Raw genomic sequence first — 16,467 nt, forward strand, 5'->3', positions numbered from 1 at the left:
TCTAATGCCTTTTGTATGTTCACAGACTTAATATCTCGTTTTATCGAACAGTTCCTGCGTATTCTTGCTTTGTCAAGTATCTGTAAGATACGCTGGGATATTGGGTCAATGTGAGGCAGTCAAACCCGCAGGTTTAAAGAGTATCCAGCGATCTGTCATACATACCATCAAATATCTGCAAGATACGCTGGGATATTGGATTGGTGCGAGGCAATCAAACCCGCAGATTTACAGAGTATCCAGCAATTTGGCATACATACCATCAATTAAAACAGATATCTTCGGCTAGTATGTCACCGTTGATTTTACTAAATTTGCGGTGTACCCAAATTCTGGTATACACTCCGTCACTTTATTGTGACTTGTATTGGATTTTACCCATCTGCGGGTGTGTATGCCCCATACAGTTCCAGATTTTCAGTCCAACCAACCAACCAACTAGTTGGATGGTTGGAGGAAAGTTGGTCTGATGTGTGGCCAGCATTACACATATACCTCAGTCAACAATGGCATTTTCATGTCCATACAAACCAATAAGTAAAAATCTTTGATGCACATTAAATAATGTCTGAATTAGTATAGTAGATGGGATGAGCAGGGTGAAAGCATTACAAAGTTCAACTTGAACAATCCAACAGAGGTGCTTGTATCTACACCATACTTTAGGGTTGCCCTTTGCTCTTCTCAACAACTGTAAGGGGCCATTGGAATTTCCCATTAACCCTCAATAGAAATCCTTCACTTCTTAGAGAGGTTGCTGTTTTAGGCATTTGGAAGTAGATGATGGTATAAAGGAGAGAAGGAAAAGCACAGGACGGCCCTGCTTGTGACAACTTAAAAAGTCCTCAATGGTGTCACCAAGCACACCACCACAAAGCAGAAATCCTGCTTCCATGCACACTTACTACAATGGGAAAAAGGTCTGTCACTCACTAGTATTTCACATACATTCGTAATAATGCTGAGAGGAGTCTTACTTGCTGAATGACATCTGGGTAAAGCATAGGAAGTCGCTCCGCAATGAGGGCCAGTCCACCCATTCCTGCAAACACCTGTAATGGTGACTGAATTGGACAAGTTTCCAGGAAAGAATCATCCAAAATGGATTCCATGCATTCATCTCCAGGGCTTATCATTTCATCTTCAGGGCAGGAGCTCAGCATATCCCCATGTTCTTTGATTAATAAAAAAATAATAATAATCCATTAACACAAATATACAATAATCTGAAACACATAAAAAATAAAAAAAAACCTGTTGATTAGCCATCCTAATTGACAACTTACATATTCATAAAGAGAAGACAAATTGTTAACTGGTTGTGTTATACCGCTTTCAGACCGCACTCCGAACACGGCATATTGCCGTGTTCGCGGGGCCTAAACACGGGTCACGGTGCGGTCTGAAAAGGGCACCACGGGTCGAGCAACACGGCTATTCAACCCTGGTAATGACCAGGGTTGAACACGGCTATGACCCGTGTCAACTGCGGTGTGAACGGGTGCCTGGGTCGAGCGACCCGTGTCCTGTTCACAGTATGGAGGAGGCAGCACTGTCAGCTCCAAGTACTGCCTCCTCCCGAGCCCCCGATGACGCGCCGCAGCCCAGCACCGCCCCATGTGACGTCACCGACTCGGCAATATGCCGTGTCGGTGTGCGGAACTTTCAGACCGCATTGCCGTGTTGCTCTGGGGATGGGACCCGTGTCCTAATCCCGTGTGCGACACGGCATTTGCGGTCTGAAAGTAGTATAACTAATCACCTTAACTTCAAAAAAGACTTTTGGTCTGGTCATAGTAAAAGTTATCAATGGAACAGAAAGGAGATTTAAACTTCACACAATGTTAATTAAAAGAACGTTTGAAATGGGATTTATATGCTCCATATATCTCCAACCTCATATGCATTCATACTCCCTCCCACCTATTATGGTCGGCCAATGACCGTAGTCTCTCTTCTACCCTGATCACTGCTTCACATACAGAGTGTGTTCAGGGTTTTGCCCACACTGTACCCCTTCAGTGGAACGCACTCCACTCAAACGGGGACTGAAAAGTCACCCATCAAAGCGTACCCTTTTGCGGCATAATCTAGTCCTGAAGCTGCTCCTCCAACCACCTGCCTAATGCCTTGACCATCTCTGCTTGCTTACATCCTGCTATCAAGCCACCTTCCACTTGCTGCACCTCATGTAACCTATCTGTTGCCCATTCCCATTAGATTGTTGTCTCCTATGAGCAGGGCCCTCTTCCATCCTGTTGTCAAAGCCATACGGCAGGGCAGTACGGATGGTGTAATGGGTTTGATTCCCTCCATAGCCCTAACTCCGGTTTCCTCCCACAATCCAAAAATATACTGTAGGTTATTTAATCCTAGAATGAATGTGTGTGCGTGTACATGTGGTAGGGAATATAGATTATAAGCTTCACTGGGGCAGGGACTGATGTGAGTGTTTAAATATTCTCTGTAAAGCGCTGCGGAAAATGCGTGCACTATATAAGAAACTTAATAAATTAATAAAAAGCCCTCTTTTCTTCACATTTCACTTACAGTTCTCCCTACTCAGCGACAATCCTTGTCTGCATACTCTCCAGATGGCCACTAGCCCTTAGTAGTACGTTGATTACTTCCTCATTACTTACATCTAAGCTGTATTGTGTATTGAATTGTGGTGCGCTTTGTTAACGGTACTCTATTTTTGTTATTTACTGTAATGTCAAGTTTTGTGCTGTTCTATTGTTTGCCCTTTGTACAGCACTGAGAAACATTTGTAGGACATTATAATTAAATAATAGCTTTAATGCAAAAGGGTCACATTATTATTATTAAAAATAATTCTAGTAAATTATATAACACAGTCTGGGTAGGGAACTGGAAATAATATGGGCTATTTCCAGATCCAAAGATGAAAGTGATACCAATGCAAATACTTTAATCAGAATCAAGCACAACCTGGACGTACATTTCTAAATCCCATCCAAGTATCCAATGTCTGTAAATATTTACCTACTAAAATGTTTGTCCATATACAAAAACAGAAGCAAATATTTTAACATATGATTCGCCGTACTAAAGTATTAGGCTTCCATAATGCTGCATAGTAGCTGGTACAAATCCTTCAGAAGCTGTATAGTAACTGATAGACCACTGGAGGAGTCTAAAGGTGGGTACACACGGAACGATGTCGGAAGCGTTCCGACATCGTTAACGAGTGTATCAAATCGTTCATCGTGCTTACACACGGAACGATTGGATACACTTGACAAAAGATTTGTCTATGATCTTCCTGCATGCAGGAAAGATCATAGACCATCGTTAACGATTCACGGGTACGCGCATCGTTAACGATGCACGGAAGGATTTGAACGATTGGTCGTTCCCATCGATCGGGAACGCCCACATCGGGCTTCAAATCTATCCGTGTATACCCAGCTTAAGAAGTATAGATCCCTCCCAAATTTAAATTGCAGGAAATCTGACTAACAAAAACACAACAAAACAAAGAAGCAATAGCCTCTGGATGCAATTGCATTTCAAATTGATCTACTGTTACTATAACTACTATATTTAATCTGATGCTCTTGAACTAAATAACCTTCAAGTTTACTTTGTTGCCAATTAGGTTAGTAAAAGATAAATATTCTGCATTGTTAGAAAGAGCAAGTTGCTAAGTAATACCACTTTCAGACCGCACTGTGAACACGGGTTATTGCCCTGTTCGCGGGGCTTAAACACGGGTGAAGGTGCGGTATGAAAGCGCCACACTCAGAAAACCCATGTTGAGCAACACGGCTTTTCAACCCTGGTCTTTACCAGGGTTGAACACGGCTCTAACACGTGTTTGTGTGCGGTCAGAAAGGCCCCGACACGTGTCATCCGACGCTACTGTTTCTGAAATGCCGCTATTGGTGGATTCCTGTGAGGTCAGCAGTCTGACCCCGGAAACCAACAAGCAGCACGCTGGAGCTGCGGACCACAGGACACAGGCACCATCCCAGCCTGCGCTCCACACTTCTTCAGCCTGCAATCCACACTTTGGAAGCCTATTGCTCCACACTGGTACAGCCTGCAATACACACTTGTCCAGTGTGTATTCCACACTTCTACAGCCTGCAATCTAGTGTGTATTCCACACTTCTACAGCCTGCTTTACAGCAATATGTCCTCTCTCTGGACAGATGAGGAGGTGAGGGAATTGCTCAACATTAGGGGTGACTAGGAGATCCGCAGACAGATCACCGGAACCGTAAAGGACGCTGTGGTCTACAAAAATATTGCAATGGTATTGGCAATGCTGTGAACAATCTCCGCCCCTCACTTTTATTTCCTTTGTGACATCATTATTGTGAGCCAGAAAAAAAGTCAATTTTTAATGACACACACAGGTTTTGCAGGCCGGACACGGGTTCAGTGTGTAAGCACCAATCCTAAGAAAACCCGGGTTGAAGTGCAGTGTGAAAGGGGTGTTTCAAGAGTCCTACACGGCTCTTCACAAGGACAAACCCGTGTTCAAAATGCAGGGTTTGACACGGGTTTGCGGTCTGAAAGTAGTATAAATATATGCAATATTTCTAAAAACATATTTACAGTATGAGGGTCAACAAAGGTGGCAGAAGGCAATTTTATTAAGATCACTCTGGCCTTTATGGAGGAAGGCCAGTGCTAACCATTTCTGCAATTATGACATGCATCAGAGCAGTCATTGGGGGGAAAGGGGTTAATTCTACTGTGGGTGGTAAATTCTGAAAGCTCTGTGGCGCGTTTTTTTTTTCCCCAAACGTGTTGATCTTTGCTATTCATTTAGTGGACTAAAAATAAAAAGGGGACCTGCCCTGGCACGTAGATGGCACAACCAGAAAGGACTAATCAAGCAATTGGATTTTCTCAAATAAACTGCAATTACTCACCTTACATGGGGGTGTCTTCTGCAGCTGCGAGTGTAGAGTGTGTGTGTGTGTGTGTGTGTGTGTGTGTGTGTGTGTGTGTGTGTGTGTGTGTATGTATGACCTTGTCTTAGTGTATTTCACTCCAGAGGAAGCATCTGCCTGGGAGAACTGTATCTCCCAGCAGCCTGAGCCTTCCAGCAACAGCTGGAGGAGAGACCACAAGATGGATTCGTTTTTTTCCTCAGAGTTGAAAACCTTCACAACCATTGAGTGAGTATCGAGACCATGCATACCCGCAGTAATTTTTTTTAATTTATATAGCTCTCTAATAGGATTCAAGGCGCTTAACAGATAGAATGAACATAATACAGCACAGGATCAATGAAGTACAGAAAAGCTTTTTCATAAACTACAGAGCACATTGAGATACTTAAGGGAATTACAGAAATGCTTGAGTAAACAGGAAAATCTTGAGTCTGTTTTTGAAGGATTATAGAGTGGGGGCCATTTGAAGTGTGAGGGGAAGTTGTAAGATTGCAGCAGACCTTTCCTACTTCCATTTCTGTTTTTACCCAGTTTGTTATAGAACGGTCTACAATTGTAAAGCCCAAAAGAATTTGCTGCGCTATATAAAACTGTAAATAAAGTGAGTTCCATCAGAGCCGCATGACTAGAATCTCGACCCGCAGATGAATGGCAGTAATCGGTGGGGCAGCATAGAATCAGAAGGTGCTTCAGATATAGTACCATGGGCCTTGGTCATGTAGTGTTGAAAAACTCAGTAAGTTATTCTTGAAGACGAATTGGCATCTTATAGGCAGAAAGTGGAAGGAGTAGAGAATGGGTGTTGTGTCTACATGGCTGGTTGAATGGGATATGGTCATTGGGTCACCACCAAGTAGGTCGACAGGGTCATTAGGTCGACAGGGTCATTAGGTCGACAGGGGGGGGGGGGGGTGTTCACTTTTTTTTTTGAGCCGACAGGCGGTATTTCATGCCCTACCATCAACTAGGGTGTGGTGGGAGAATAAAATAGTGCCCGAAGCATGGCAAGAGCAGCGAGCCATGCAAAGGGACACGGTGGTACGTTTCGGTGTCCATGTCGACACAACATGTGCAGACAGGCAGAATTTCATGCCCTACCATCCACTTGGACCTAGACTCACGTCCCCCTAGACTCACGTCGACCTAATGACTATATAACAACTTGCTGGTAACCAACTGATCCACACCCCATCAATCTAATCGAGAGGATACAAATGCATTAGAGGGAATAAACAATTTAAGTGCCAAGTGAATTTGTCAAAACAAGTGGGAAAATTGCCAAGCAAGCATTTTTAGTTATCATAATGACCTGTGATGTTTACTTTATAGGATTTTTTCCCCCCATACACAATATATTTTTTCTTTGAATATTACAGATTGGAGCAACACTAGAATTTTTTGCGGATATTTTCCCACATCTCTCAGATGTTGGCACTCAAAGTGTTAAGTGTTTGATTCTTGCTATGTTTCTCAGATGAAGAAAATGAGGATTTGATTGTGGTTGATATCTTATATTAAGTGTCAAGCCGCCATCCAGTACAACACCAAGATTCTGCATAGGATCAGAGTTTTGTAATTCTGTACCCCCATGTGTCAGTCCAGTTGGATGGCTATACTGCAGTCTTGTCCCTTTGATGATGAGGCCCTATCATAAGGACCCGTTTTATCAGGGTTCTACCTCAGCCAACTGGCTATCATCCAGTCCTTTAGTTCATTAGACAGCCATTTAGGGCTGTTTATAAGTTCTCAGTGCCCGGAAGGACAAGTACAGTTCTGTATCATAGTAGGGGCAGCAAGTACACTGCAAACAGCATGGGGATAGTATAGTACCTTGTGGGACACCACATGGCCATGGCACCGATCGTGATAAGTACACAGACGGTGACCCTCTCAGCCAGCCCGCCACAGCGCTGTATCTGATGGGGCGGGGACATGTGAGTGTCTCAATCAGCTTGGCAGCAGGGAGACGGGGACAGGGCTGCAGGGCCTCCGAGAGAATAGGGCGCAGGCGTGTGCCCCCTTCCTGGCAGACGCTAATGGCAATAGCTTTGCCGGGAGCCAATCTAATGAGAGCGGCCCCATCTATACTACAGATTACACAATCTGTGACCTGCCAGCTAAGTACTGTGATATCCAGTTCACAGAATTTATTTAGGCTCATCAGAAGCTCATGGTCCACAGTATTGAATGCTGCAGAGAGATCCAGAAGGAATAAAGCTGCCCATACACAGCCCGATATGGGCGTGCGTTGTGGGCTTAAATAGCACAGATCACATCACATTGCATTGCATGTGAATGCAATGCGATGCAATGTGATGAGAACTAAGTACAAAAAGTATGTGCAAGCACATACTTTTTGTACTGTGCGATGAGGTGCCGCGGGAGCGCGCACCTCAAAGCAAGGAACGCACAGCCCGGCATCGGGCCGTGTATGGGCAGCTTAAGACTGAACAGCATACTCTGTCTCTTGCCATCAGAAGATCATTTAGCACATATACAAGGTCTGTTTCAATGCTAGGTGTTCGCCTAAATCCTGATTGGATGGATCATACATATTATGGGTTGTCAGGTGGGTTTCAGGTTGATTTGCAACCACTTTTGCAATAACCTATCCTAGAAAAGGAAGGTTTCATTCCGGTATGCAGTTGGTCATGCAGTCTGGATCTAAATTAGTTTTTTTGAGATGTCTAACAATTGCCTCCTTTAGGGGAATTGGACCTAAGACTTGTGCTGTGGTACAGTAGTAATACATACCACTGTCATCAAACATTGTGTCCATAAGCTTAAATACATTTTTATTTTATCATCTTTAAGAGAAATCCTGATACTTGAGAGTACATCAATTGGGGATAATATAAAGGACTGCATATTACAGAATGGCCATGCAAAAGACAAGGAGAATTATGACTGGTGTACTTATAAATAAACAATCATACCTTTTTCAGTGTGTAGACGCTTAAAAGAGTCTGTTTTAGAAAGGCTTGGATCGGAGATGACCTTGGAACCAAGTTTAACTGTTAACTCTACAGAACGGAAACCTTGAGGAAGCTTCCTTTCATATAACAGGGTGAGGAGCTGTGCAAGAGTCATTTCAGGAGGTAAGGGCTGACCTGTATAAGAAAGAACAAAAACTGCATTTTTAGTGTATGGCAAATTGAACTGGGGGGGAACAACACACAGATTACACTGACAAAAGTATGTTTACTGGACATAGACCTACAGTATAAGTGCTTGTTGAACAGGTCATATTAATATGGAGTTACTTGTTTTTTTAGAATGTGGAAGGAGGTTGCAGAAATTTATATCCATTCAGCCACAAGAGTATTAGTGAGGTCAGGCACATTTCAGGTAAGAATAGCTGATGGCATCAACCATAGCTATATATACCCATCAGACTGCCAGATTGTGATGAGCGACATACTGTAGCACAACAGAGAATGTTTCTCAGCTGTACCATAGACCAATGGCTTTTTGTACGCTATGGCAGACAATGTTTGGCATTGCGTCTGAGCATCTGAGACTTCTGCGGCTTCTTAACATAGAAACCCAAAACCATTGAGATCAAGACAATGGTGCATGTACAGACAGTGTACTGTTGTCTTGTTCCATGTGCTGGAGTGGCTTCTGCTTAGCAGCTCAACTGTTGTTACTGGATGTTTCAACTTAAGATATGCCATCCTATGAAGTTGATGATGCTATTACTAAACAACAACAAATGTGTTACCTATTCTTGGATAAGAGTATGAAGACACAAGACTACCTGGCAACAATTTATGAGAAAGGTGAAACACTGGAATGCTGATGGTCTTGCTGGAAGAGTCCAAACCAGATGAAGATCCTACTTTATCAGCCATTACCCTCCCTCGTCTAGATGGCGGACGAGGTGGTGTTGAGGACACAGCACGTTTTGATTGAGATTTCAAACCTAGGTGGACAAGAAGATTGGGTACAATAAAGTTGGGAACAACACGGTATTTGTGAGCTCAGATGCTGTATGTTTGTGTAAATATTTGATGCAATAACTCATGGTTAAAATAACATTAACAAGACAGACATAATACCATTATCTGTAAACTACAAAACTAATAACTAGGAGATTGCTAGAACCTTGCTAGTAAACCAGTATGGCTGTATTGACTGGCTCAGCAGAGTTGGCTGTCCATTCCTTAGCAAAGTTGGTAAATTATTTGAGTTTTCTTTTTTTTACTACAAAACTAATGGTCTCTGCGACAAAGAAAACAATAATAATTTTCACAAGTACTCAATTTACCTCTGCTTGCTTAGTTGATCAACCATGCCATTTTTAAGTCATTAATATAGAAAACTTCGATACTTGTTTAATTTCACAGCGGCAGCATGGCTGTGCGTCCCGCTGCAGGCTCGGTGGCTCGCTACGCTATCTAAAATCAACTTCATGCCAACGTGGATAGTGGGGGTATAAACTATCCACGTTGGCATGGAGTTAAGTTAGTTTATTTTAGATAGTTTGCCGAGCGCACAACCCGGAAGTAGCCGGCGGCCATGCTGCCGCCGTGAAACTAAACAAGTACCAAAACTTCTCATAAAATACTATTTGCTATCAATGTGAGAACTGCAGCATATTTTCATATAGACAGAATATGAATTAGTGGCAGGTTCACAAAGGTGCAAAGGCGGTGCAGAAAGGGTCTGCAATTATGGCATTCAGTAGTGCAAAGTCAATGTATAGATCAACAATATATCTGTGATAATATACTAAGGACTTGATTCAGAGAGGTCACTAAACCCAGTGGGTTAAGTACCCCTCCAATTTTTAAGGGTCTGAGCACGCACAGGACCCATTCTGCACATGTGCAGTGTGATCGATTGCAGTCCTGCGTGACCATGCGCATTTACCATTAGCCACAACATGTGCCAAACTGTGAGGGGGAGAACTGGAGTTATTTTCTACAATGGGGACCACTTTGTTGATGTGTTGAGATCGGGCACTGCATCTTTGGATGCAGGCTTCCTGGCCCTGGTAGAACAGTTCTAGTTGAGATGGAGATCAGATGCTTAATCTTTGTATGCAGTACTTGGATAAGTGGAGCATGCAGGGGGCATCAACAAGCGCTACCTACTGCATTAGAAGATTTGAGCATAGTCAGCTGCGCCCATCTCTGAATCACGCCCTAGGTCTCATTGTCCAGAAGATTAGCACAATGGCTTAAAATGGGTGAATTCATGAACAATGTGCCAAAGAAAAACACATCAGGGAATTTGCACTTTTCCATTACATATGCAAATCCTGCTCTATACACACCTGTAAAATCGATAAATAAAAATAGAGAAACATCTGAAAAATATTTTGCTTTTAATATTAAGCAAGAAAATGAAAGCTTAATAAATGGGTTGGTGGCTGTGTAATGTCCCCCAATGAAGCCACAGAAAATAGAAGAGAAAAAAAATCCATTTACAATCCTATTGGTGGTCACTGGATCATGGTCACAAAGCTGCTCCATTCTAGATGGATCAAGTCGCTAAACACAACACATTACGCCCTAAACTGAAGAAAAACAAAATCTGTGATCTTAAGACCATTTGGCTTCTCAGGCAGTGACTCTGGAAAATCAACTTGTGTAACAGTCTAATAGGTGCTTAGATATGCTAGAATGAGCCTTTATATTGTAAGAAGCAAGCTTTCCTACCGCAATGTAAGAGTGACTAATCACAGCCATAACTCATCAAGCAACTGGCTGTTTGGACACCAGCCAATCAATCTTGTAATCATTATTTAGAACCAGAAGTTCAAGCAATATTTTATTTTTCTACATCAAGAGCCCTGTTGACAGACCTTCAATGCCCCACTGACTTCAAAAAAATAGTCTTCCTCTCTAGATAATTTCTATATGAGCAATATTTTGATTATGATCTAATTTGGAAACCAGTTTGGGCTCATTGAAGAGTCTTCCGTTCATTAAAAAAAAAAAACAAGAACGTGGATCTGCTGGTAGCTATTAAATCCCCATGCTCTGAGGAGAGCAAATATGTTTCCAGGTCCATGTTTCCGCACAAAATGTAATCTAAAGAAGAACATAGATACTGAATTCTGTTGAAGGGGAATTCTACCAGGGCATTTTCCAACATGTGGGCAGACTGTTCCTCACACAGAAGTTTTGACTGTCTACTTGGCCAACTGCCTTTTCACGAAAATGTCCCCCACAGGGAGAGAAGACTATCATCTTGACCCATGCCTCTTTCGGCAATGTGAAAAGCTTGAGAACATGTGGCACATTTACTTGTAGGCCAGTCCCTGCTAATCATCTTACTAAATAGCAACTACAACTGTAATAATTAAGGGATTTCATAGTCATCAATAACACCCACGACTTGAACCAGAGTGGTTGGCAAGCAGAACCACAGATGAAAATATTTGGCTTCGATTTGACAGTCAGACAACTCCCAGTGCCCTTCATAAGCTGTTCTGATCACTATTCCACACAGTCTTGTTTTCTCAAGCAAGGGATAAAATGGGTAATTACTAAGGATCAATTATTGCAATCAGACTTAAGGTTATGGGGCCAACACACGGAGCAATTTCAAGGCTATTTCTAAGTGATCGACTTAATTTGACAAGATTGCTTAGATTGGGTCTTCAAACTGTGGCCCTCCAGATGTTGTGGAACTACATGTCCCAGCATGCCCTGACAGTTTTGGCATGCTCTTATAAGAAAAAAATGTGGCAATGCATGTTGTAACATGTAGTTTCACAACATCTGGGAGGGCCACAGTTTGAAGACCCATGGCTTAGAAAATGCCCCTACATCGCTCCCTTTGTAGGAGCCATAGCAACAGTGATGCACGGTGCTATCGTCCAGTGATTTAGATCCAGCATGCTGGATACATCTAGTAAGATCATAGGTCAGGGTCAGTGTTCTCACTGGAGAGCACTGGCCCTTACAGATCACTCAGCACACATAGCAAACACATTGCTGTGTGCCAAGTCATCTTGCTGAACGACCTAAATGATTTAGCGCCGCTCCGCGAAATCTCTACATGTGTAGGCCCCATTAGTCTTTGTAATAGTGATAGCCTTATGGGGCCTACACATAACGATTTAGGGGCAGTTTGTAAGCAATCTCACTACATCTCTTAGACATTGCCCCTACATCGCTACGTGTGTTGGGGCCATTGCGATAGTGATGTGTGGCCCCGTACATCGCAATCACCCGGCAATTAATGCTGGATATTAATCAGCCAGGGCCAGTGTACTCACTGGAGAATACTGGCCCTGACAGATCGCTCAGCCCTGACATCACTGCGTGCTGAGCGATCTTGCTGAGTGTTCTAGTATCGCTCAGCACATCTCCTTGTGTGTAGCCCCTGTTAGACAATCACACTACAGTACTTATGCCTGGTACACACCAGGACGACTAGGGCTCGATCCCCTCAATCTAGATCCAATTCCGACCAATTGGATGTAGATTGTAGGTAGATTAAGCCCTTTGGTACTTGTGAGTTATCCGGGCGTCCGATTTTTAAATCGGGTCGGATCGGGACATCGCATCGCATGCGACCATCGGATGCGATGCGATGACCCGATTTTTCCATAGGAATCAATGTTAAAATGGACTGAGTCCATTTTAACATGGAATTCAATGGGAAAAAGGGGTCCTTTTCATACCCCTACTATCCAAGTGGGCATGGAGTTGGATATAAACCTGTGGCGAGCGTAGCGAGCCACCGAGCCCGAAGCGTGGCGACCGTAGCGAGCCCCGCGAGGGGACACGGAATACCGTTCGCTCGCCACGCTTCGGGCTCGGTGGCTCGCTACGCTCGCCACAGGTTTATATCCAACTCCATGCCCACTTGGATAGTAGGGGTATGAAAAGGACCCCTTTTTCCCATTGAATTCCATGTTAAAATGGACTCAGTCCATTTTAACATTGATTCCTATGGAAAAATCGGGTCATCGCATCCGATGGTCGCATGCGATGCGATGCGATATCGCATCGCATCGCATCTGATTGTATGCCTTAACTTAAGGCATACAATCAAAAAATCGGACGCCCAGATAACTCACAAGTACCAGCCCTTTTTTTCCCTGTTCTGGTCTGATTCCGATCCGATGTGCGGGCCTGCGGGTCGGTCGTTATTCAGATCCTACCTGCTGCAGGTAGGATCTGAAGAACGACCATACAGCCGGGTGCGGGTCGCCATCTGATCGGACCCGCTCACGGTGCACATCATAAGCGGGTCGTGCCCCCCCGCGTCACCGTGAGCGGGTCGTCGTGGTGTGTACCCTACATAAGGCCTCCAGATAGAGATCGCCATTTATTCATTGGCTTAGACAACAGATAACGTGTGTGTAATTTGAGTGACTGGAGACTTCTTATCAAGATTGTTTCAGGATACGCTTATCAAGGTCTTCAATAACAAAGAAAATAGTTGTCAAGTTCGCTAGACTCCACACTGTATGGGATCTGTACAAACTGTAGAGCCTGCCTAGGATATACCCCCAAAGCAGTCTTCTAGAATATCAAGTTCTGTCTAGGTCTAGATAAAAGGTATAACTAAGTGTATTCCGCAACTCGGCCAGTAAAAAGTCTCTATTACAGGGATAGGAAACAAGACTTTGCGACAGCATTGCCAAACAATGGGCCTGATTCAAATGTGATTGGAGTTGCTATTGCTGCTGCTCTCATAGAATCACTAATATGTTAAAGCTGCAGTAGTTGCCAAGCCTCATGTTTGCATTAATGAATCAAGCTGCATCCTAGGACGTAATATTGTATTATTTGCGTGACCCATGGGGGCAGGGATTGCAAAAAACGCAGCAAGTATTTTACATTAAATGTACTATCGGGGAATCAGTTTCTCAAACGGAAAGGGTCTCTGAGAACGCTCTCTGCTGCAGCTGTGAGCAAATCACTGCAATGGTTGCCTGGTTCCTCCTCGGCTACTGGAGGATGTTCACCACAGTGATTGGGGGCAGGGAGCGCTCTCCCTGCACACTGTAGTCTTACAACCGGCCTGTCTTGGCCGGTTTTAGCCCCGTGTACACAGAGGAGCTGCTGCTCACTTCTAACCTCAGGGAAAGGCCTCTGAGGCACTGCCTGAGGGCCAGCTGAGCCTCACCCCCCCCCCCCCCAGGTCTGTCTTCTGCGTGTGCCTCATATGTTGTATGTATGCGAGGCTCATGTATGTACCATGTATATAGTAGGTGTGTCATGTTTCGGAATGCTGTGCTCCTTACTATGCACTGTGGGAGTCACTCCGGCTCACTGTGCGGGGCTTCTAATGTCTGGGAGAGGGGGGCAGCTTGCCTAAGGTATGTGTCGCGTGTGGTGTGTGGGGGGGGGGGGGGGGGGGGGGAGAGAGAGGAGGAGGCGGCTAGCATATGTGCCATGCGGGAAGAGGGAGAGAGAGGGAGAAAGAGGCTGCCATAGCAATTAATGTAAGCAGCAGTTATGTAGCATAATATAGAATAGGCATCACGGTGTGTGGTATAATATTTATTGGGCATTACGGTGTGTGGCATAATGTGTAATGGCCATTATGAGGTGCCTAAACCTGGCACAGTGTGTCCAAATGGCTCTAGCTGGCACACTGTGTATAAATGGCCCTATTGTGTGGTGTAATGTGAATTGGTACTATTATGTGGCCACGCTCCTTTCCCACAAAGCCATGCCTTAAACTTTTGGAGTGCCCTGTCCCTGTTTCAAGATTGTCTTTTCTAGTATGTGTGTGTATTTATGTAAATGGTTCAATAGATATTTCCCCCAACCCACAATAGCCACAGTGAAGGATGCCCAAATCTATGTTTGTTTATGAAAAGGCTTGGGTGGTCCTCGGTTTAGGGTATATGCCATGTGGTGAAGAGGAGGCGGCTTCTGTGTGTGCCATGCTGGGGGGGAAGGGGAGGATTTATTCCCTTGGGACCCAGAAAAGGTCAGGATGGAGCCCAATTTTTGTAAGTGAGGGGTCCCGGGACCCACTATTGTTTGGGGATTTCGCAATCAATGCATGGTGATTACACAAACCAACAAAGCAGATCCAAGCGGCCAAGAAATAGCCACCTTCCAGCAGAGTTCCTGGCCAGTCACTCCATTACAATGCAGCCACATCACTGCCCCCAAACAGCAGCTGACTATCGACTACTGACGATCTGCTGCTGACCTACATCTGACGTCGCAGACGCGTACTGCACATCGGTACTTGAATCAAGCCCAATGTGGCAAAACTAGTTTTTCTTGGGAAGAAAGAAAATCGTTGCCTCTTAGCTGAGCACACAAAGGGGATAAATGGCGAGCTTCATGGGCATATCAATATACTGTGCTCTACTGACTTGTTACACTACACCAGGGGTGGGGAACCTTTTTTGTGCCAAGGGCCGTTTGTATGGGGAAAAAATCCTTCGGGGGCCATATGTAAAAATGTCTCTTACAAATTGTCCTGCTGCAGCCGCCCCACGCTTCGGAGGCTGCCGCTGAATAGGACTGACAGTCTCCAGTTGCTGTTTATTAAGAGGAAACTTGCGAGAACTACCGACCTCTCGCAAGAATTCCCCTTTACTTGACTCCCGGCAAAGCTGCCTGGTGGGTGGGAGGGCCACTCAGACGGCTACGGGGGCCGCATACGGCCCCAGGGCCTGAGGTTCCCCACCCCTGCACTACACAAACACTAACAATCTTGCTCAAGCTACAATGGAGGGAAGTAGAGTAGAAAGCAGCTAGGTAGACCTAGCTGCTTTCTAAGCAGGACCTGCCGGTAGTGCCTTCAGAATTTTATCTGTGTAGCTTAAAAAATATAAAATAAAAATAAGTCAGAGGAGGAGCCAAGCTGCCCAGGCTATGCAGAACTTATCAAGGCCAATTACAGCAGCCATTGTTCTGGATGATGGTACTTTGTTCTGGATGACTTGTACTGTATTGTGAATAGTGCAGGATGCTACTACTGAAACTGCCCCTGCCCCCCCCCCCCCTTGACCTGCAGTCTCCAGGGAATCCCTGGGTTGTAGAGGTCTTAGACTCCTCACTTCATACTGCAAGACTGCAGAGCCAGCAGTCTCCACCACTGCAGATGTTGAATGAGGGCCTTTGAGAGCTAGATGGCAGCTGGCACCGACAGAGACTATTCATCTGCAGCCATTAGCAACTTTAGTAAAACCTAAATAATGTCCTGTAGGACGCAAGTACAGAAGAGGGAGATGCTAAACATTTTTAGTGAGAATATCCTGAAGACTACTATTCACTGCTCAGAACTGAAGAATTATGGGAATAACCATGATTACCCTGCAGCAGTAAATCACTGTCTGTTCAACTTGGAGCGGAGATGTTGACTGTATTGTGTGATAGGTTAACATTTGTCTGACCCAAAAATCTATACGTATAACATAATGATGGTATCAAAACATATAGGGTTTAGCCTTAGAGGAAAGGTTGAGCTTCCACGTTATAAGCTCATAGTGCAATCATCTCCTGGATTTGGGAAACACAACTTTAGAGGACAATGTTTCTGTATACAAAATTGCCTAAATTACTCCACTTAAACACAGATCTGAAGCAGATGCACTACA

General features: G+C 44.3%; 1 protein-coding gene across 10 annotated transcripts in view; it reads right to left on the minus strand.

Annotated features, from left to right (window-relative positions):
• BIRC6 (baculoviral IAP repeat containing 6) overlaps positions 1–16,467 on the minus strand; it is a 262,531-nt gene that overhangs the window by 87,692 nt on the left and 158,372 nt on the right. For all 10 annotated transcript variants that reach the window (XM_083176127.1, XM_083176119.1, XM_083176125.1 and 7 more), the window contains 3 exons: positions 8,692–8,856; positions 7,868–8,041; positions 978–1,174 (listed from right to left, as the gene is read on the minus strand). In XM_083176127.1, coding sequence (XP_083032253.1) covers positions 978–1,174; positions 7,868–8,041; positions 8,692–8,856 — 536 coding nt within the window. The remainder of the gene's footprint in view (positions 1–977; positions 1,175–7,867; positions 8,042–8,691; positions 8,857–16,467) is intronic.

The sequence above is a fragment of the Crinia signifera genome, chromosome 3 (genome assembly GCF_055691185.1).
Source record: "Crinia signifera chromosome 3, ASM5569118v1, whole genome shotgun sequence".
NCBI lineage: Eukaryota > Metazoa > Chordata > Amphibia > Anura > Myobatrachidae > Crinia > Crinia signifera.